The sequence below is a fragment of the Cervus elaphus genome, chromosome 1 (assembly GCF_910594005.1).
Source record: "Cervus elaphus chromosome 1, mCerEla1.1, whole genome shotgun sequence".
Lineage (NCBI taxonomy): Eukaryota > Metazoa > Chordata > Mammalia > Artiodactyla > Cervidae > Cervus > Cervus elaphus.
This window is the reverse complement of record NC_057815.1, coordinates 75609411-75632897: the sequence shown is the minus strand read 5'-3', so window position 1 is coordinate 75632897 and position 23487 is coordinate 75609411. Positions and strand designations below refer to the sequence as shown.

At 35.1% G+C, this 23487-nt stretch overlaps 1 protein-coding gene across 8 annotated transcripts in view; it reads left to right on the top strand.

Moving 5' to 3' along the window:
• Nucleotides 1-23487, top strand: part of IMMP1L (inner mitochondrial membrane peptidase subunit 1) — a 73691-nt gene that overhangs the window by 28032 nt on the left and 22172 nt on the right. For 7 of the 8 annotated variants that reach the window (XM_043908694.1, XM_043908696.1, XM_043908706.1 and 4 more), the window contains 3 exons: nucleotides 16198-16331; nucleotides 18222-18310; nucleotides 21574-21700. In XM_043908694.1, the coding sequence (XP_043764629.1) occupies nucleotides 16198-16331; nucleotides 18222-18310; nucleotides 21574-21700 (350 nt within the window). Of the gene's footprint in view, nucleotides 1-2350; nucleotides 2611-16197; nucleotides 16332-18221; nucleotides 18311-21573; nucleotides 21701-23487 lie in introns of all 8 variants that reach the window. The other variant, XM_043908709.1, reaches the window with a different exon arrangement.

The window sequence follows — 23487 nt, the reverse complement described above, 5'->3', positions numbered from 1 at the left end:
TTACTAGTCTTTTAGGAAATTGCCCAAGATGTAGTTTTTCTAAAAAACCTAAGTTTATTGTACTAAAGCATTTTTGTAACTATAAAACATCATTCATTTTTGGTACATGTTGGTTATCAATTTGGCTGGCCCCTTGTTTTCCCTTACTGCCCTTAAGCTAGAAATATGAGATAGAAGATAAAATGACAGCATTTTGTTTTTCTTTACTAAGCTTTTCTATCAGATTTGATACTGGAATGTTTGTTTTTCCAAATAATCCTCTGCTTTAGTGTTTTTATTGATAGTACAATTTCAGTTAGTTTAGGAATATATTATTGGAAATGGTCTGCTAAAGCAGTGCTGTTCAATAGAAATATAATGTGAGTCATATATATATTATTTAACCTGTTAAATTCAAAATATCTTTTCAACATGTAAATTAAGATATTTTATTCTTTTTTTGTACTATCTTCACAGTCCAGTGTATATTTTATACTTACATCTCAATTTGGACTAGTCATGTCTCAAGTACTTGATAGCCTTATGTAGCTTGTGGCTACTTTGTTGAATACTGTAGCTCTATAGTATTATATATAAAAATCATAACAGAAATGTGTATTTTTTGCATTCTTCATTGTTTTTCTGTACTATCCTGATAAAGGTAATCGCAGAGTATCCATGTGCTGCAAAATTGAAATCATGGTTTTTTCTGTTGCTCTGGTGCTGATGATATTGGTGCATGATTCGTAGACAAAAACAGAATTATGCCACCTGAGTATTTATCAGATATTATGTAGATATGCTTACAGGTATTGTGATGATAAGGAAATACTAATGGCCAACATAGTGGATGTGATATGTTCCTCAACACTTGCGGGCGAATCAAATTTATCAAATAAGTCATATTTCAAGTATACTGAGGAGCTTAATTTTATAAGAATTCCATAACAAATCTTGATACTTTTTATTTCTTTGAATAAAGTTGAGAACTCCTTCTCACATTCTTAGAATTTTTCTGGATAGGTATTTGTGTGAACAAATATGAATCTCTTTTTTCATGTATGTTTGCTTAAAGTTAGTATAGCTTTAAATTTCTTTGAAGAAAAAAGCTGAACATAAAAATACTGTTTTTTTAAATAGCTCTAGGATTCCATGCATTTTATTAATAAATGCTCTGTATATATGCAAATATAAAGAGAGGTTATTTCACTGAGTACCTTAAAGGTATACAGTTAAGTTTTCTAAAAGTCTCAATTACAGTTGATTTGTATTGGTTCAGATATTTAAAAATGTAAAATCAAGGTGATTTGTATAAAATACTGCTGCTACTGTACCTACTTTATAACAAAGTAGAGACCTTATTATGTGTCATGGACCTTCTTGTTCATGTATAGTTTAGGGAGAAAATCCTGTTTGTGAAACTTCTGAATAATTCACATTTTCTAAATTTTTAAAGAAACGAGCTAATTTTTATGCAATCTAACCTTCATGTAGATATTGGCTGGTGCCTGTTGTATTCTTTTACTCACTTAAATTTTTATTGACTTCTCTTTGTGACTTATGCATTTAAAGTATTGACATAAAATGTTAAACTGTTCTTTAAACAATACCTCTAGTTTCTTGGAGATGATAAATCCATCCATTGATTTCCTAATTTTATTATGTACACAGTCAATTGTAATCCAAGATTACAGCAAACAAGATGTTAATTTCTAGCCATAATCTATGTACATTTCAATTACAGAGCATGATTGTTATAGAAGCACAGAATAAAAAGGAATAACATTTGTGCTATCCTCACAGGAGCTGTCAATAAAAGATGTAATAGGGGATTTAGGAATCTGGAAATGGCCAACTAATTTATGTGAATCTATTTTATTTCAGCTAGAAAGACCAAGCTTTTTTTCGTCTGCACTGCATATTGCAGAGCACAGGCTGTCTATAGAAAACCAGGCGGCTGCATATGGATAGTCCCTTGATATCATTCACTTGCTGTGTAATCTTATTATGCAAAGTTCTAATCTTCACCTAGAATGAATGCCTCTGGGTCAGAATATAGTCATATCAGGGTTTTTGAGGTCATGTTTTGTGATCCTTAGCTTATTCTTCTAAGTAGGGCTGGGATTTGAAGGGTATTCCCTGGACGCCAGCAGATAGACAACAGAACCTGCTGCCTTTTTGGAAGACAAGACCAACATGAGGTCCCTGGTAGGATTAAACTTGATTTGTAGCTGTAGGATTTTTTAACAGATGTATTATTGGACAGGGAATAGGGGGCCACCAGCACAGCAAAATTGAATCACAACTGGCATTCTCAGGGAGTTTGCTGCCTGCTAAAATAGCAGCTGCATGTGGATTTGACTTCTTTCAGGTGAAGCGACTTCCAGTCATTTGGAAAGGATGGGATGAAAAGGAACCTTGGTGATAATTTTGATGTCTGCAAGATTTAGTACCAGTGTAATGGGATTATCGGTAACACCTTCACTGCAGAAAAAGCCACCTGGCGCTATAACTGGCAGCAACTGAGGACTAATCCTTTTCCATCTCTTGGATGTCATTCATGAAGCTCAAAGCGATTTCTTTCCTGCTAACTGTGATTAATTTTATAAACAACAACAGCAAAAAAATCAGGTGATCAAGGCAAAGAATATGCTTTTTTATTTAGAATATGTTGCCTTATTATAATCTATATGACTCATAAATTATGTAAGACATATATAGACTATAAATATGACTTAAAATTTATTAAAATATTAAGATAGAAAAGTTGATTCATAGTGTACTTTATGCTTTTTCCAATTTGGTGACATAATGTATTTGCTATTGGTAAAGACTTATATTTGAGATTAAATACTAATTTACATACGTTGGTGTTCTTTTAGATACAAGGCCATTATTAACAAATCCAACTGTGCATAGATATAAGGAAAGGGAGTAATTTGTCATATGTTTTACCTTTTTTTGTGACTGCTTCAATTCCTGCTGAATTAAATGTTTTTAGTGAATAAAATGCTTAATGATATTAAAATATATCAACATACTTTTGATAATTAAGGAAATGCTGGCTCAATTTGCTAATAGAAAAAGGGCTCTTTTGAAAGTATATGACCTTAGGTCTTAAGATCGTTTATATTAATACTGAAAGACTATTTTTTAAAATCAGAAATTCTTAGTGTTTTCCTTTAGCAGATGGGGATTTACTTGCTTTAGAATCATGTATTAGTTAATTGACTCTTTTTTTTAAAGCATTTTATTTCAACCAAAAACTTTATCAAGTACTTTGTTTAGAGGTGTTAATTATTTTAATATTCTTCTCTTACACGGTTCAGAATAAACTGAGAGAAAATGAAGTGAAATTATCCCATCAGTCACCCAAACAGTATGCAACATAACTGCCAAGACTAGAAAAGATAATTAGTGTTGTCAGTGTTATGATCCTGGAGTACTTACTTTTAAAATATTTATTCACAGCACTTGATTTTTATCTTATGGTAGTTTTTGATTTAGTAGTTTCATATTGTGAAAAAATGGATTATAAAACCTTAATTTTAATGTTTTCAAACTTAAAGTCTTAAGTAAATGTAGGTAACTAAAATGTTTTGAAATTATAAGAATAACTGAAATATAGTCATCCATTTTACATAAAATATTGATATGCTTATAGCCTCTGTTAACATATAGTACACTTTACTTTTCTCTATATGAGGTCTTTGTCTAAAAAATCAATAATAAACTTTAATAAATTTATATAGTGATCATTGGTCAAACCTACCTAACAAACTTGTCATGCTAATGAATTTTAACTGGTTCTAAGCTCTTGTGTCCCAAAATGTGTTTCTTCATTTGTTTTCACATTTAAAATGAATGAATGAGAAAGCTTAATAATATTTCTACTGAACTGCATTGTGGTAGTTTATAAAGGACTTTTATAGTCTTCTATTTGTGTTTTTACTATTTGAAAAGCTGTTTATGTAAAATTATATTACACTGAAAAGACCTGTTCATGAAATAAGTGAACTAAAATCTTTTTCTTATCATCATAATATAATTATTTGTATTTTAAATATACAGTATTTGACTTATGTGTAATTTCAAATTATTTTGTCAGGTAGTGTATTTCTCAGGGTAACTTTCTATGGTAGTTAATAGTATTACATAATTATTTCAAAAGCATAGCTTTCCTTTGAAAATAAAATTTATCTAAAAATTTTATTGAACATTTTCACTGTTTACTTTTCTGCTTTTTATTCGACTGTTTACTGAGTGGCATTTGAGAGTTAGTGTTTTTTTACTTCCCTGTTCTAGACATTATTTTTATTTGATTAGAAATGATTATCTCCTTTGGAAAGTCCCAAATAACCTCACTTAATTAAATTCATTGTAAGCATAGATGATATTTTCAGTAATATACATTTTTTCAAACAGGTATGGATTACTTGAATTTAATACCTGATTGATTATAAGAAACTTGACTCATTGTTAAAAGCTACAACTAATAATTTATTGTACAAGTAACTCATAATGATGTCAATGAAAGTTAAGGAAGTTATTTTGGAGATAAGAAAAGGGGATGTAGGATGGGAGAAATGAAGAAAATTTTACTAATTAAGTCAGTTGTAATAAAAGAACAAGATGGGAAATCTTAGGACTTCTTGATTATTTAAGAGATGATGAACGTTTTTTCTTTATTGGTAATGTGTGAGCCTTAGTATTTTCTCCAAAGAACCATGTATGACCTGTAGGCTGGTACACAACAGCTAGCCTATAATAATGCTAAATGATATTTCTTCCATTTGAATGAATATCCTTCAACTATTGTTTGTACAACTTGTATGTTGTTCTGAAATAGATGAGTTATATAGCCAATGGGGAATTGTTGGTGAATGAATGGGGTGGTTTTGGTATTTAACTGTTTGGAGGCTGGTACTTGATTGTATTAAAAGTGTCAACTACTTAATGCTTTATAAACATAAAATGAGTTTTGATTTTATGTGTGTGTGTGTATATACATAAAGAGTGAATTTCAGAAAATAATATTGGATTTTTCAAATCATTGAAATGTTAGCATTATAAAGTTTGATGATGAAAATTTATAGAATTATCCCAAAGGTAGCAATTAGTTTAAAAATAATGAATGGTTAAATTTTGTCAAGTTTCTGAAAATGGTGAGTATGTCTCAGTGGTTTCAAATGAAGCGCAGAGTCCTTTACTGGATTTTCTGGGAGCTTATTAAAACTACTAATTCTGCAGCCTTGCTCCCACAAATTCTTATTCATTAGCTCCATGATGGGAGTCTGGAAGTTTGGAATTTGTTTTTTTAAGTTTGGGTTTTAAATGAGGTTCTTGAATTATTTTGATGCTGCAGTCATATTTAAAGCAGTTTCCACTGCTTTAAACCTTAAAGTGATGTTACTTATTTCCTCTGAGGATGAATCAAAATAAATAGATTTAAATAGAATCTTCATTGATTACGGGGATAAGTGTTCCTTGAATTTGCAGTTCTAGAAAATAAAATATACCCTGTGCACAAGTCTTAAAGTAGATTTGACATTATAGATTTGAACAATTGGTGAGCAGCCCTGAAGGTGACTTCGCATTGGCAGGAATTTGAGTTACTCTGATGGAGAGGCTGCTGTGTGAGTGAATTATTTAGCTGTAGAACAGGGTACACCACTCAGCTTCTGTGTCTCAATGAGTCTGTTGTTCTCTCCTTGTCACAGTGACTTCCATTCAGAGTCTTGAAATGGACATATGTCTTTCAGCTACTTTATCTTTATGTGTGTGTGTGTGTATATATATATATATATATATATACAAACGTATAATTATATGCTAAAAGTGTATTTTGCATAGATATCTTTGAACTTTAGAAATCATAGAGGTGTCAGGAATGTTTAAGTCTGCTGTTTTTTTCTTGTCCAAATGAAGGTAAATGTAGCAAAACTCTTTAATGTTGCGATTTGTCTTCTTCACATCTACTCTTTCCTCACCTTTTCCTTAAGGTGAATCTTTCTTTAAATGCTAATATATTCACTAACTGTTCTGTTTATCAAAAAAAAAAGTACATTAATCACTTCTTTGACTGGTTATACTTTAAAATGAATGCATTTCTGTAAACTGATAGTCTCAATTAACCCTGACACTTTACTTTTTTTTCTTTTTCTGAAACAGAATGCTTTCTCTTTTCAAAGGAATTCAACACCTGAACAATTAGGTGGATATTTTTTTTGTGGCTTTGGGTATTCTGAAATACCCATAAAGGCTTCTTCAATGCTTAGACATAAATCAAGGTCTTAGACTTGTACCCCTATTCCCTGAAACTTCTAAGGATGGAGAAATGTCTGCTTCTTTTTCATCTTCTGGAGTTCATTCTGCTCCATCTTTTTAGCTAGTTTGAGATATATATTTGCATATACACTTTATTTCCCAGGGAGGAATATGGGAGTGGGTTGTCATTTCCTTCTCCAGGGGATCTTCCCAACCTAGGGATCGAACCAGTGTCTCTTGCATTGCAGGTGGATTCTTTACTGACTGAGCCACCAGGGAAGCCCCCTTTAGCTAGTTTTAACCAGTCCAACCTCTCTCCCATGCCTATTTTATAGTTTCCAATAAATTTCTTTGATTTTTATTGAGAGGCATATAGTGTAGTAGTGGATTTTAGAACCCAGCCTCCTCATTTTGAATTCTGGCTCTGCTGTGTATGAGCTGTGTGATTTTGAATAGTTTGTTCTCTTTTCTGTCCCTCAGATACTTAAGTTCTCATAGTTATTGTAAGAATTAAATGAGCTAATATATGTAGTTAGAACAGTGCTTGTTCAGAACAGAACGTGTTCTTGCATGTATTTAAATATTTGTGGCTGTTGTTATTTTGGTTGGTATTTGAGGAAAGAAGCCATTGTAGCCTACATCTAACATAATGTTTTCTAACTTTATGTTACAGGAAGAAGGCATTTTTAAGTCTATAATGCAGATATCTGTTTAAAGTAGACAACAACTTTGCTTTTTTATGTCAGCATTATGTGAAGTTTTGCTGTATTTTAATCAGAAGTCTCTTAAAGCTTTTCTGAAAGAAGTATCCTCATATCTTTTCCTGTATTATGTGACACAGTCACAATTTTAAATTTTCCTTTTTTTTTTTCCCCCTAGCTGTTCTAGTAATTCTCTGTTAGAGTACATAGGCTCCCCACTAAAGGAATTGGTTCTCTACATTAATAACTCAGTTTTTAATTGAAGTATAGTTAATTTACCATGTGTTGTATAGCAAAGTGATTCATTTATATATACATATTTTCTTAGATTCTTTTCCATTATAGGTTACTGTAAGATACTGAATATAGTTATCTGCTGTATGATAGGTTCTGGTTTACCTGTTTTATATATAGTCATGTATATATGTCAATCCCAAACTCCTAATTTATCTAACTCAGTTTTTTTTTTTTTTTCATGTAAATATGATAGGGAATAAAAAGCAACAAATTCTATTTCCTAGGAGACTAAAATTCTGTATTCCAAAGCTCCCCAACTTTTTTCATAGCACACATGAAATATGGCAATATTTATACATTTATACAGCACCCAGTAATAAATGACTAGCTGAGCAAAGCTGCTCAAGGATAAATGTGCCCATTGGCCATCCTGGGAGCTTACAGCAGTAGTTTTCAAATTTTGCTTCATAATCACCTGGAGAACTTGTTAAAACACAAATTGCTGAACAGTACTCCAAGAATTTCTGATTACATAAATCTCGAGTTTGGCCCAAGAATTTGCAGTTCAAACAAGTTGCTTTGATGCCCCTCCTGCTGATCTGGGGACCATACTTTGATAACTACTAGTTTAGTGTGTTGGTATTGATGTGGTAGGTAGAATAATTGAATCCCTCACTCTGAGATATCCATGTCCTAATCAACCTAATTATGGTATGGATGTGTCTGATTGTTCATAATTAGATTTAGGTTATACATTTTTGGCAAGAATAGTACAATGATGATAAGATTGTCAGGAAGCTCCATATCAGTTTTTACCTTTATGTGTGCAGCTAAATTGGATCACATAGTTAAGGTAATATTTACTTGATCTCTCCATGTAAAGGTATTCTGTTCCTTTGTAAATAATAAGTTATGTACTTTAATATTTTGTACCTATCCTGTTTACCAACAACCTTTTACTCAGTATTTTTAAAATTGAACTACAGCTGATTTATAATGTTGTGCGTGTTCCTTGTGTACATAAAGTGATTCAGTTATCTATCCTTATTCAGATTCTGTTCCATTATGGTTTATTATATGATACTGAATGTAGTTCCTTTTGCTATACAGTAGAGCCTTGTTGTTTATCTGTTTTACATAAAGTAGGGTGTATCTTTTAGTCCAAAGCTCCTAATTTATCCTTCCCACCTTTTCCCCTTTGGTAACCATTAGCTGGTTTTCTATGTCTGTGTCTATTTCTATTTTGTAAATAAGTTCATCTCTATCATTTTTTTTAAGATTCCACATATAAGTAATATCATATGTTATTTGTCTTTCTCTTCCTGACTTACTTTACTTATAATATATAGGTCCATCTCTGTTGCTGCAAATGACAATGTTTCATTCTTTTTTATGGCTGAGTAATATTCCATTGTATATATGTACCACATTTTTATCCATTCATCTGTTGATGAATACTTAGGTTGCTTCCATGTCTTGTTTATTGTAAATATTGCTGCTATGAACTTTGGGATGCGTGTATCTTTCTGAATAAGAGTTTACTCTGTATACATGCCCAGGAGTGGAATTGCAGTCACTCAGTCATGTCCAACTCTTTCCGATCCCATGGACTTCAGCATGCCAGACTTCCCTGTCCTTCACCATCTCCCGGAGCTTGCTTAAACTCATGTCCATTGAGTTGGTGATGCCATCCAACCATCTCGTCCTCTGTTGTCCCCTTTTCCTCCTGCCTTCAGTCTTTCCCAGCATGAGGGTCTTTTCCAGTGAACTGACTCTTTGCGTCAGGTGGCCAAAATATTGGAGCTTCAGCCTCAGCATCAGTCCCTCCAGTGAATATTCAGGATTGATTTCCTTTAGTATTGACTGGTTTGATCTTGCAGTCTAAGGGACTCTCAAGAGTTTTCTCCCAACACTACATTTCAAAATCATTATTCCTCGGCACTCAGCCAACCATATCAGTTCAGTTCAGTCGCTCAGTCATGTCTGACTCTTTGCGACCCCATGAACTGCAGCACACCAGGCCTCCCTGTCCATCACCAACTCCCAGAGTCCACCCAAACCCATGTCCATTGACGGTGATGCCATCCAACTATCTCATCCTCTGTCATCCCCTTCTCCTCCTGCCCTCAATCTTTCCCAGTGTCAGGGTCTTTTCAAATGAGTCAACTCTTCGCATGAGGTGGCCAAAGTACTGGATTTTCAGCTTCAGCATCAGTCCTTCCAATGAACACCCAGGACTGATCTCCTTTAGGATGGACTGGTTGGATCTCCTTGCAGTCCAAGGGACTCCCAAGAGTCTTCTCCAACACCACAGTTCAAAAGCATCAATTCTTCGGTGCTCAGCTTTCTTTATAGTCCAACTCTCACATCCATACATGACCACTGGAAAAACCATAGCCTTGACTAGGACCTTTGTTGATACAGTAATGTCTCTGCTTTTTAACATGCTGTCTAGGTTGGTCATAACTTTCCTTCCAAGGAATAAGCGTCTTTTAATTTCATGGCTGCAGTCACCATCTGCAGTAATTTTGGAGCCCAGAAAAATAAAGTCAGCCACTGTGTCCACTGTTTCCCCATCTATTTGCCATGAAGTGATGGGACTGGATGCCATGATCTTAGTTTTCTGAATGTTGAGCTTTAAGCCAACTTTTTCACTCTCTTTCACTTGCATCAAGAGGCTCTTTAGTTCTTCACTTTCTGCCATAAGGGTGGTGTCATCTGCATATCTGAGGTTATTGATATTTCTCCCGGCAACCTTGATTCCAGCTTGTGCTTCCTCCAGCCCAGCGTTTCTCATGATGTACCCTGCATATAAGGTGACTCTATTTTTAGTTTTTTAAGGAACTTACGTACTATTCTCCATAGTGGCTGTACCAACTTACATTCCCACCAATGATGTAGGAGGGTCCCATTTTTCTACACTCTTTCCAGCATTTATTATTTGTAGACTTTGTAATGATGGCCATTTTGACTGGTGTGAGGTGATACGTCATTGTAGTTTTGATTTTTATTTCTCTAATAATTAGCGATGTTGAACATACTTTCATGTGCCTGTTGGACATCTGTCTGTCTTCTTTGGAGAAATGTCTATTTAAGTCCTCTGCCCGTTATTTGATTGGGTCATTTGTTTGTTTTTATTATGAGCTATATGAGCTCTTTGTATATAATTTGGAAATTAATCCCTTGTAGGTAACATCATTTGCAAATATTTTCTCCCGTTCTGTAGGTTATCTTTTTTTATGGTTTTCTTTGCTGTGCAGTAACTTCAAGTTTAATTAGATTCCCCTTGTTTATTTTTTTTTTAATTTCCATATTTCTAAGAGACAGATTTAAAAATTATTGCTGTCATTTATATCAGAGTATTCTGCCTATATTTTCTTCTAGGAGTTTTATAGTATCTGGTCTTACATTTAGATCTTTAATCCATTTTGAGTTTATTTTTGTGTATGTTGTTAAAGACCATTCTAAGTTCCTTCTTTTAAATGTAGTTGTCCAGTTTTTCCCAGCATCACTTATTTAAGAGACTGTCTTTTCTCTATCGTATATTCTTGCCTCCTTTGTTGAAAATTAATTGACCGTTGGTTTGGGGGTTTGTTTCTGGACTCTCTGTTTTGATCCATATGTCTGTTTTTGTGCCAGTCCCATGCTGTTTTAATCACTGTATCTTTATAGTGTTGTCTGAAGTCTGCCAGGGGTTGTGCCTCCAGCTTTGTTCTCTTTCCTCAGGAGTGCTCTGGCAATTCTGGGTCTTTGTAGTTACGTATAAATTCTAGGATTATTCTAGTTCTTTGAAAATGTCATAGGTAATCTGATAGGGATAACATGAAATCTATAGATTACTCTGAGTAGTATGGCCATTTTAGTAATACTAATTCTTATAATCCAAGGATATCATCGAGTTATTTTAAACATCTATTAATGGCCCTTGCCTGAATTGGTGTTCATTTCATTATTCCTGCTGTATTTATTAGCTGCTATTTTTTTATTAAGAACTTTCCTTATCCCCAACACATACTTTTTTTAAAAAAAAAATGTATTGACTAGATCTCATTTTTATTCTACTATATTATTTATTACTGTTACTACTTTTTAAAATAATCTCAAACTTGGCCAGTAGGAGACTCCCCAAAGACTCCTATGCCTTTGGGGTGTCAGTGACCTTTGGTCAAAAGACATAGCCAGCCTAAGAAGAATACCCAAGGAAATAGCCAGGAAAATAACCCTTCCTTTCTCTCTCTGACTTCCTGCTGGGGTTCAGTCAAAGCTTGACTGAAGTGCCTTGATATAGTTCATATAGGTCAGTTTTCCAAGTGCAGAAAGCAGTATGGAGAAAGGTAGAGAGCAAATCCAAAGTGACAGGCAAGATATCTGGCACATGTATGCACATACAGAGTTATGGATCCTTTGAAATCACTGTGTTAGCCAGAGGTTTGAAACCCCTGTCTTAATCCTTTTAGCCAGTAGAGATATTGAACCCTAGCAGTGTGTGTGATTTTTTTATATCTGACATGAATTTGGGCTTCCCTGGTGGCTCAGACGGTATAGAATCTGCCTGCAATGCAGAGGGCCCAGGTTTTATCCCTGGTGGAGAAGATCCCCTGGAGAAGGGAATGGCTACCCACTCCAGTATTCTTGGCCTGGGGAATCCCTTGGACAGAGGAGCCTGGGGGGCTACATCCATGGGGTCACAAAGAGTTGGATGTGACTGAGCTACTAACACTATGTGAATGTTACTTTCTACTCTTGATGTTTCTCTTAAATAAATTTGTGAGCTCTTAATCTCAGTTTCAGTATTTCTCAACAGTGCTCCTCTTTTAAAATATAAGACCAACTCGTCTTGATCCTCAGAGTCCTCTATAAATAGCTCCATAGCTCTTTCTATTTAAGAGACTAAGATCCAAAATTATTTCAGATACTTCAGCCTCCATTCAGTTGCTAGTATCTGTAAGGAAGAAATGATGTCTGTTAACTTTTTTCTTCTGATCACTGATTTACTTTAGTATTTTATGAGATAGTTTCTTCTCAAACATCATATTTGAAATTGGACATTTACTGAGTAATAATAAAAAAAGGGTTTATGGCCCCAAATACTTGTGAATGGAAGTTAACTACAGGACTTCTCAGAAGACCAGAACCATTGTATAGTTATAGCATCTTTGTATTTTTTTTAGTATGTTTTTTAGCCAAAAGCAAAATATATTGCACAATTCAAATTATATAAATTTTGGTAGATTTCTATTAATTTCCTCTCTAAATTTCACCTTATATCTGTATTATCAATGTCTTCTTGCCGAGTGCCTCATGTTTCCTTTTGTTTGATAATACATCCCCTCTGTAATATCAGATAAGCTCTTTTTTATTTTGTTTTTTAAATGTAATATCTATTCCACTACTTTTTAGGGTTTGTCTCATAGATCACACTTTCACAGCTAAGCCTTAGGACTTGCCCTTGTCGTTATTGCTTAGTTGCTAAGTCGGGCCCCTACTTTTCCCCTAATATTATAATGGGAGCAAAGTGGTATTTACACAACTTAGTTAACTTTACAAATAATATTCTGTTACTGTTACTCCTCTTAGATCTTTTTTGAATTAATTGAGCTTTAGTTATGGTGGTGGTGGTGGTTTGGTCGCTCAGTCGTGTCTAACTCCTGCGACTCCATGGACTGTAGCCTGCCGGCCTCCTCTGTCCATGGAATTTTCCAGACAAGAATACTGTAATGGGTTGCCATTTCCTTCGCCAGGGGATATCCCTGACCCAGGAATCGAACCGAAGCCTCCTGCACTGCAGTCAGAGTGCGAGAGAGCGAGTGCTGGACGGGGAGCGGGGGAGAAGATGGGGAAGTCCCAAGGTTCGGAGGGCGGGCAGAGGCGCCTGGCGACCGGGCACCGGGTCCAGAGCAGTGGACGACCGGCGGCCAGCCAGGCAGACCGGTCCAGGGCCGGCTCCCATCGAGGAGCCACGCACCGCCATGCGGTGCAGCTTGCGAGACGCGCCAGAGGCTCCGCGCTGTGCGGTCACTAAGCCGGGGCAGTCGTGGCCGGCGCCAGAGGCGAAGGCGCGTTCGGGTGGGGAGAGGGAGCTCGGCCACCCGGAACCCTCGGACCCACTCTCCGGTGATGTGGCGGGGAGGTCGGGAGGAAGAGAGCCGCCAGAGACCGCCGCGGGGCGCCGGACAGGGTGCGCCACCCTGGCGACTGAGCGGGTGGTGGGCGGGGTGCCCGGCGGGGATGCAGGCGCAGAGGAGCAGACGGGGCGGGGGCAGGCAAGGAGCCGCCTTCGCTCCGGCCCCCTTTTTACGCCGCTCCCCACTTTCTCGCTCTCCTTTTCCCTTACACTGGAAAGACCACCGGACAGACCGCGGCCGCCGCCCCCCGCGTCCCTGTGCGGACAGAAGTCTCCCTCCTTTCCATCCCTCCCCTCGCTTTAGTTATGAAGTGTTTTTAAGTATCACTGTTTATTAACTTATTAAATTCTAAAAATCATTAGTTTTTAAAATGTCAGTTATTACTGTAAGCCAGATTCCTAAGATGGAATAGTTCATGTTACTTAAAAAATTTAACAAGAACACTTTTTCATATGTTACTGGTAGTTTCTTCTTTCAGTGAGTATGACATTAGTCTGTCTCCTTGTTGACCAAAAATCTCAGTGTTCTTCTGATCATTTTGAACCTTAATACCATTTTATTATACTAAAGATGTGGAAAATATAGGAGATTTGCGTTCAATATATATTCATTAATTCAGTCGAGCCCCATGGATTCAAAGATGGATAGTGCACAGTCGCTGCCCACCGACATAGAAGCAAATATAGTATGTAATAAAATATATAATAAGAGAAAGATACAAATAATATAGTGCGGTATTATAATCAGTGTTTGCTGAAATTAGGTAAGTGATACAAAGCATAGGTAACATTTGTTGGGGTGGCCCAGTGAAGACTTATTAGGGGAGATGACATAATCTATGTTTAGAAAGTAAAGTGAAGTCGCTCAGTCATGTCCGACTCTTTGCGACCCTGTGGACTTTAGCCTATCAGGCTCCTCCGTCCATGGGATTCTCCAGGCAAGAATACTGGAGTGGGTTGCCATTTCCTTCTATAGGGGATCTTCCCGACCCAGGAATCGAACCCCGGTCTCCTGAATTGGAGGCAGACGCTTTAACCTCTGAGCCACCAGGGAAGATATAATCTATGTTTAATAGGTGACTAAACACTAATAAATAATAAAACACTGATAAATAATAGTCCTATCCTGTGGGTTCTAAAATCCTATTATTGCAATTTCCCTGGAAGTCCAGTGGTTAGGACTTTGTGCTTTCCCTGCCTAGGGCTTGGGCTCACTCCCTGGTCAGGGAACTAAGATCCTGCAAATCGCACGGTGCATCCAAAAGGAAAAAAAAAATCTATTTTATTTAAACATAAGATAGGCAGAAACTTAGACATTTGGAAATGGAACTTAATTATATAAGGTTATATAGTACATGCTAATCGCCAAGCAAATGACACAGTAACTAGCATTTATTGATCTATTTCACTACACACTCTTCATATCTGATTACAAGTAATCCTGACTTAACTCTCTGAGATAGTGATAGTAAGGCCATTTTACAGGTAAAGGCACTTGAGATTTACATAGGTAGAATAACGGGAACATCACACAGATAAAATGTGGTGGAGCCAGGGTATCTGCTTTGACAGATCAACTTTAGAGACAGTATTCTTAATCATTGAAAATGAACAATGGGAACCCAAATGAGAAGCAACAACTTGCCTGTTGAGAGCATTAAGTGTTCGTGGGCAGTTTAAGTAAACAAGGGTATGGTTGAGCAGTCAGTTTCTGTAGAAGCATCAAGGAAGATCAGGTTGGAATCTGAAGATGGGATGGAAGCTATTTGAAAAAGAATCCTGAAAGTGAGTAATATGTGATAGAAAACTACAGAGGTTATGAGAGCAAGGGAGAAATATGGGAGTCAGTGTAACGTAATGGTTAGGTTCTTGAGTTTCTAGTTTTGTGATGTTTAGCATGTAAGCTAACTACACTTAGGTTCCTTATCTATAAAATGATAATAATATCTGTCTCACAGAGATTAATTTGTAAAGCCTGACTTATATACCAAGCATTGAGCAAATGTTACGTGTTATTATTGTTGATGTGTTTTAGTAAATTTAATCTGATAACAGTGCCTAGAAGTCTAGGCCGAAGCATTAGGCCATTAGTTCAGAAATGCTTGAAACATAGCTGTAGCAGGTAAATACAAAAGAAGGGACAAATTCTAGGAATATTTTAGATGAGTAATATCAGTATGTCAAATATATATGGCTTTTTAAAATATATATGGTTCTTAATGGTGTTTAATAATCATGTGTTCATTGTTATAGTAGCAATTAATAACTGACAACTGAATGTAACTACAATTTACAAAGCCACTAGGACATGTTAATTGAATTTGATTCTTGAACCATTTTGTGAGATACTGTTATTTCCATTTTATTAAGGCCCATAGAGATGAAGTAATTCATTGAAGATCACACAAGTTAACAAAGGAAGTAATTTAAAACTTTCCTTTTCATACATATATTCTATTTTTTTCCTCTTTATAATCCTATTAGGTTATGACAAGAACTGATGTTCTATCACTGGCAATAGTATGAAGAACTATTATTAATACTTGAAAGAGTTAATATCTTTTCTTAAGTATCGGCTTTGATATCAAGAAATAACCAGGGCATGAAAGGGGAGAGACAAGTTCAGAGTCTACTAGTTATCTAATTTATATTTAAACCCAGTAATATTTGAATATAATCTGTTTAGTAGATCAGAATATTAAGTGGCTATGATTTACCTTTAAAAAAAAATCTGTATGGCAAAAATGAAAGTAAACTTTTGATTTTCTGCACAAATTATATTAGGCATTTACTACCCTTTGGGTAATTGTAAAATATTTTACAGTAGAGTTATCTCTTAAATATTTTTAAATAGTATTGATCATGAAACTTTTTGAAATTTACCATCAGGCCAATGGTGGCAGAGTCTACATAGAACTATGCTTCGTGGTGTTCTGGGAAAAACCTTTCGACTTGTTGGCTATACTGTTCAGTACGGCTGCATAGCTCATTGTGCTTTTGAGTATGTTGGTGGTGTTCTCATGGTAAGTGCTCACATTCAAGAAAATAATCATATAAAACATGTTATTCTTTTAAATTGAAGGAAGAGTGTTTGTTTGCATTGGCACTGATGTAAAACAGAACTGTAACTTTAAATGTGGTCCTGTATTGTTTCTTTCAGGGGCACAAAAGCCCCTGTTAATCTAATGAAATATTAGTTTTTCCCATTATTGAGTACTACTTACTGTGTTCCAGGATGTGTTTGATATTTTATGTTTATTAACTTATTTAATCTTTTACACTCTGTGAGATACATATTTTTGTTGTTTAGTTGCTAAGCTGTGTACAACTGTTTTGCGACCCCATGGACTGTAGCCCACCAGGCTCCTCCATCCATGGGATTTTCCAGGCAGGAATACTAGAGTGGGTTGCCATTTCCTTGTTCAGAGGATCTTCCTGACCCAGGGACTGAATCCGCATCTCCTGAGTTGCAAGCAAATTGTTTACCACTGAGCTACCAGGGAAGCCCCTGAACTACGTACTAGAAGTCTACTAATACTATGTACATGAGGAAGCTGAGGCTCAGAAAGCTCAAGTAACTTTCTACAAGTCCCACAATTCCAAGTAGACTTGGAATTTCAGCACAGATTTCTCTGATTTTCAAAAATCCTACTTTTTAACTACTGTGAAGAGTGTCAATAACTGTTACTAAAACAAATGATTTATTCTGCCTTGTGTCAAAATTAAAATGTTAAGGCTGTCCTTTTCCCAATGTATTTTCTTAATATTGCATCATAAATCTATCAACCATGACAGTACTCACCTTTTGTCATATAAATGAAATAATAATTTGGTTGATTGTTCAGTCTGAGTTTTGCTATTGGTGTTGCTGTGTTTACAGGTTTACCCTAAAGAGACTTACAGTCATATAATCTCAAGTTGGAATAATTCTAATAACTATATTTAGGCAAATAAATATATCTAACTGAAATTCCCCTTTGATTTTTTTTTTAATCTATACTGGTGCCTCCAGTAGACTACAGAGACAGCAAAAAACTTTCATTGTGGTCTTTTTTTCTGCCTGAGTAGGAAGTTTTGAGTAAAAAGTTTTATTTACATACAACTGAATTGGATGAAGACTGTTGTATGTAGATTTTTTAGATTACAATGATAATATACTATAGTTTTGAGGTATCAGTTCAGTTCAGTCACTCAGTTGTGTCCAACTCTTTGCAGCCACGTGGACTGCAGCACACCAGGCTACTCTGTCCATCACCAACTCCCTGTCCATATGTACCTCATACCTGTTTTGAGGTGTATATGAAGATTATTGTTTTAAGACACACTAATATGAAAGTTTTTAAAGTGCATCTCATTATGCCAGTATTTTTCAGTAGAAAATGTAACTTGCAGCCCCCCAAAATGAATAAGCTATTCTCTTGAAGAGAATGAAAGACATCAGTTAGTTGAAAATAGTATGATACCACTTGCTAAATTACTGTCATGGGCTTCTGGATGATATTTGGCCATAGCAAGAAGAAAAACATCATTCATTTGTTCATTCAACAAGTATGTGTTGAGTATCAACTTTATGCTAAGCACTGTTCGTGATCTTGTTTAGCAATTGGGAACTTAAGAGACAAAGTCACTGCTCTCAAAGCACTTAAATTTTACAAGATGGCCAAAATTTGGACCCAGAGGTAATGTTATTCATCTTTTATAATATAATACTAATAAACCATTTTAAATATATTTTGCCTGTGTTCCAGATTTGCTGGCTTCTCTATAGAGTTGAACTTCTCTTGGAGCTACCAGCTTTTTATAAATCATCCTCCAAGTTTAAAGAACATTTGCTTGATTTTCTTTTAAGCCTGATCAGATATTTATATTTTAAAAGGTTTTCAAGTTAAATTTAAAAATTACCTTTCTTTCAGTGTTCTGGACCATCCATGGAGCCTACAATTCAAAATTCAGATATTGTCTTTGCAGAAAATCTTAGTCGACATTTTTATGGTATCCAAAGGTAAATTTCTGTCACAAATATATTAAATTCATGGTGAAAACACACATACATATTGTGTCTTTTCTGCAGTTCCTTAACGTTAGCTTTAAAAACTCTTCTGTAAATAACCAAATTAATGACCAACGATGAAATTTTGACTCAAATTTTTTCTCTCATTGTGAGAAATTTTAATAATCTTTCTATTCAGTCTCTTGGATCGTTCGAGTAAAGAACTAGAGACTTAGGAGCCAGTTACATATTCAAATCTTAGTGATTTGATTTTTTAATTTTCAAAATAATCCTGCATTTCTGTTGGTGACTGTCTTATTCTCTATAGTCTGTGATGAGCATTATTTATTCTACTTAACTCCTGGAGTGTTATTCTTCTGAATTGATGTCAAGTATTAGTCATTTAATGTATTTTCTAAAGGGAACCTCTTTGATTCCCTAAAATTTGGTGTCCGTTAGTTTTTCATAATTCTTAAAAATAAATCTGTATTACATTTCATCTTCAGAAAATATAAATTTTACTCACTTGAGCTGTTGTTTATCTTATGGCATAAGTAGGTTTAGGTGTTCCTCTTTCATTATTGGCCTTTTCTATAGTGTATTTCACATTACTGGAAAATCACCAAGAACAGTGTAAAACTGTTTTTTGCATTTGCTGATCTTCCACCACCTTAGCTTCTGTAGATAGAAACTCTTCCTCAAGCATTATGGTCTAGCATGGGCCTTAGGTAATTCTTCAGATCTTTTCTCCCCAACAACTTCAGGATGCCTAATTGATAGATATGGGGGTAATAAAATAAAGTTTATATAACAGGTTATATTCTAGCTTCCTTTTCTTTTTACCTTATATCGAAATAACTTAGTACAGTCTTTGGATTAACTGGAGACCTAGGTTCACTACAACATGAAGACAAGCGAATGTTTTCCATGCTAATCACATGATTCACTCTAGTCTTTAAGCATCCTTAACAAGAAGCTGGATTCATTGGCTAAATAGTTTCTGAATGAATACTTCAATATTGTCTTTTTTTGGAGGGGATACTCTTTGCAGTCAGATGGGTAATATAAATAACTATATTTAGTAAATAAGTTGTTATGAAAGTTTCATTTTGTATTCTGTTCATTCAGGGAACCCATTGGCTGGAAAGACAGCTCAAAATTTGGCATTTATGTGAGACATACAAAAGTAACTTTTAAAACCAAGGTAGTCAGTTGGTAATTCTACTTTAAAAATATTACTATCCTGAATATTTTTTTCATTAATCTGTAGCACAGAACTCTGAGATTTCAGGCACATCTCTTACACCTGACAAGAGATACTCTTGCTAGCTGCCTGTTTCTAAAGACAGAATAGTCATCCATTTAGGGATGATAAAAGCCTGCATATCTGGTATCTAAAGCACATGGATTTTTCACTCCAGTGGACAGAACTCTCATGCCTGAGACAGTCATCCCTTATTACTGCTCACTCTTTGAACAGTCAGTGAGCACCTCATTTATAAGATGTGCTCTAGTCTATAGAGAATGTTGGGTTGAGTAAGAGGTTGATCCTTCATCTCAAAAGCTTATAATCTACTAGAATAATAAGGATGATTATAAATGATATAGGAAAATTTGAATCTTAATTCTGTTAAGTTTATTTTAAAATGCTATTTGAAAGAGTGGAGAGTTCTAGGTAATCTTTTTTGATCTAAGTTCTGTGCCTATAATATCTGGTTAGACCACTGGAAGTACAGTCTACAGTAATAATGCTTTCTATAAAAAAAAAACTTTGACTAAATTATGATTTTTTTATGTTGCCATTCAAGTGCAGTTTGTTATGAGGGTCATATTGATTATTTTGTTGACAAACTTAAGCTGAATAAGACTCCCACAGAGAACATTTCTCTCCCCAAAGCTAGCCATAATCAACTTTGATAGTATGTTACATATGTTACAATATTTGCAAATTTCTTCATCTGAACAATTCTGCTGCCATAGTTGCATTTGGTTGGAAAGAGATGCTTTATCCTGTTTTCAAACAAGTGTAAGCCTTATATTGCACTCCAAATTACAGAGTTTAGTGTTTTAATAGCATACAGCTCTTATTAAGAGTAGCCTCAAGAAATGACTATTCTGGATACTGTTGTAATTTCTGTAAAATTTCTGATGAAGATGCTATCTTTACTTTCCTTACATACATATCTTTTCCTCTTTGATTTAGTTGTTAAGAAAAATTTTGTCATACTTTTCAAACTAAACCTTATTTTATTAGTTAATGATTGGCAGATAATAATCATAATTTCTTTTTTAACTTGACTACCAAAAAGTTTCAAACTCATTATAATACTTACATATAGCAATAACTAGGTTTCTAATTTAACCATCATCCTTTATTTTTATGACTTTTGATTTTGATATATGCATCTTTTATCATAAGCAGCATCAAATTATTTTAAGAACCTGGTACAGACGATAAGTAAATATATTAAATCCCTTCGAGTGTGAGCAACAGAATTCACTTATTGCTCATTTCATGCAGAAAGAGTGTTGTATTCTTTTTGGTTGGGACATTAGTCCTATATTTTTGTCTCCTTCCTTTCCAATTTTAAGTATCTTACTTAGTCTTCTAAAACATGCAAATTGTTACTTATTCCATGAATCATCTCTTCCATATGTAACCCTATCCATGTTGGTTTTATATGTATGATATGCCAGTTTATTTTTTGTATCATATGTTTGGACAGCTTTTAGTATTTTTTCTGGCTAAGTCTTCTGATAATTTTTCTTCAAATGTAAGTCTTTTTGACTGTACTGTGAACTGTCTAGGTTTATATAATTTACATGCTGCAGTTTCTCAGTTCTTTAAGCTCTAAGGAAACATAGATGATGTCTCTACCTTTGTATGTGCTGTAGAGTCAGTCAATGTTACAGGCAGGGCAGTAAAATTTGCTTGGTTAATCTGGTGATATTTACATGGATTGCTTTTTTATAGTTTTGATTCTAAAAATTTAGACACAAAAGTAACAAACTAAGTACAGTGTAAGAAGGTAATTCTCGTGGAATTGTCAAAAATTTTAGAATCTTCTAATAGTTTTTCCATCACTCTCGTTTTTGGATTCTGACCCATAAAGTTAGTCTTGAAGGTTCTCAAAGCTGGTAAATGTATGGGAGGGTTAGTATGTGAGAGGATAAAGGGTGTGGCTTTAAGTTGCTTTATAAAAGTATTGTAGCAGTGCCATGCATGTGTTTATGCTTAATAATAACACTGACTTTCTTTGACTTTTTCCCCTCAGAGGTGACATTGTGGTTGCAAAAAGCCCGAGTGATCCAAAATCAAATATTTGTAAAAGAGTAATTGGTTTGGAAGGAGACAAAATTCTCACCAGTAGTCCAGCAGGTTTCTTTAAAAGCCATAGTTATGTAAGTAACATTTCAATTATGTTATTCATTGGTATCACAGTTTATTAACATTAACTGAACACACTGACAAGTGAAAATAACTTTTATTTGTGTTTGAATATAAGTTGAAATGATGCATTCAGTAGAATATGTAAGTGTATGTTTGTATCACAAACAACATGGCTGTTATAATTTATATATTTTATTTTCTTTAAAGCCCCATTCAGACATCTCAGTATTAGTTGTTGAAGGCAGGATTCACCAGCGGTGTCAAAATACTGGGCAAAGTTTTGAGGGAAAATAGTAGATTTGCATAGTCTCAAAGTATCTCTCCCAGGGTTTTTTCCAAAGGGAGAAATAGTAACTTTGTGGAGGAGAAACCTGGCAGACACTACCTTAACTGAGTGATCAAGGTTAACTTCACCAATAATACAACATGTCAACATAATGTAGCCCCTGAATTGAAGCACTGAGAAGGGCACATCACTTTTGTGGTATTCTTGTAACAAGAAGTTATAGCCTCAGTCTAATCATAAGAAAACAACAGACAAACCGTAATTGAGGGTCATCGTGCAACATAACTGACCAGTACTCTTCAAAAATGTCAAAATCTTTAAAAAAGGAAAGTCAGGGATTGTCATAGATTGGAGGAGATGAAGGAGATGTGACAACTAAATGCAATCTGGAATTCTGGCGGTTTTTCCACTGGCTTGTTAATGAAAAATCTGGTAAAATCAGATGTAGTCTTATAGTTTAGTTTTTTTTTTAAATCCTATTTAAGTGTTCAGAATAGATATTTTGTATACCTTTGGTGTAGTCAACTTACCAACCCAGTTAGGAAAGAGCACATGCAGTAGAGTGGAAGAGTGAAGAGCAGATGTGATGTGTCAGCCGCCTTCACCAGTCACCTGACTGCCGAGACAGAGCTGGGGTGGGGCAGGGCAGGGAGGGCCTTCTGTTTACTCAGCATCTGCTGTTCTTTCTTTAATTATAAATTTATTTTCTACTTTTGTTTAAATTTTCTGTGTCACTATCAGTTTATTAATAGAACTGTTGTATCTATCAAGTAACTTTATCTTCATCCCCAATGTAAACATATAATTAGGAGTTGAATTGTCTTCATCATTGTAAATTTATTTTTACCTGTAATAGCCTCTGTTGCCCTATTAAGTAAGTTTGATCAATAGACTATTAAATAATCAATTTATTGTTTATTTACCTTCCTTAATAGACTATGGTTCAGCTGTGCAAATGTTTATTACACTTTTGATGTTTGTTACTACAGTGCTAAACACCCTAGGAATCAATAGCTGATGGTGATCCTAATGTTTAAAGTTGAGAATGTAGTATCAGGTAACATATCAGTATTTTTCTGTGGTCTTCATCATGGATACTTATCCTTTTGTTTTTCAAATATGTTAGTTATTTACATAATTATTTCACCATCACATGACTGTTATCCTTTCATGAGGCAGTCTAGTCACTTCTGAGTTGCTTTAGCAACAAGCATATACTTGAGGCCAGAATTCAGTTCAGTTCAGTCGCTCAGTCCCATCCAACTGTTTGCAACCCCATGGACTGCAGCATGCCAGGCTTCCCTGTCCATCACCAACTCCCGAAGCTTGCTCAAACTTGTATCCATCGAGTCAGTGATGCCATCCAGCCATCTTATCCTCTGTCATCCTCTTCTCCTGCCTTCAATCTTTCCCAGCATCTGAGACCAGAATTATCAACAGACAAATGACAAAACATATAAATGATAACAAAACATATAAATTTCTGAGTCCTTGTGTGCAATTGTACTTTGC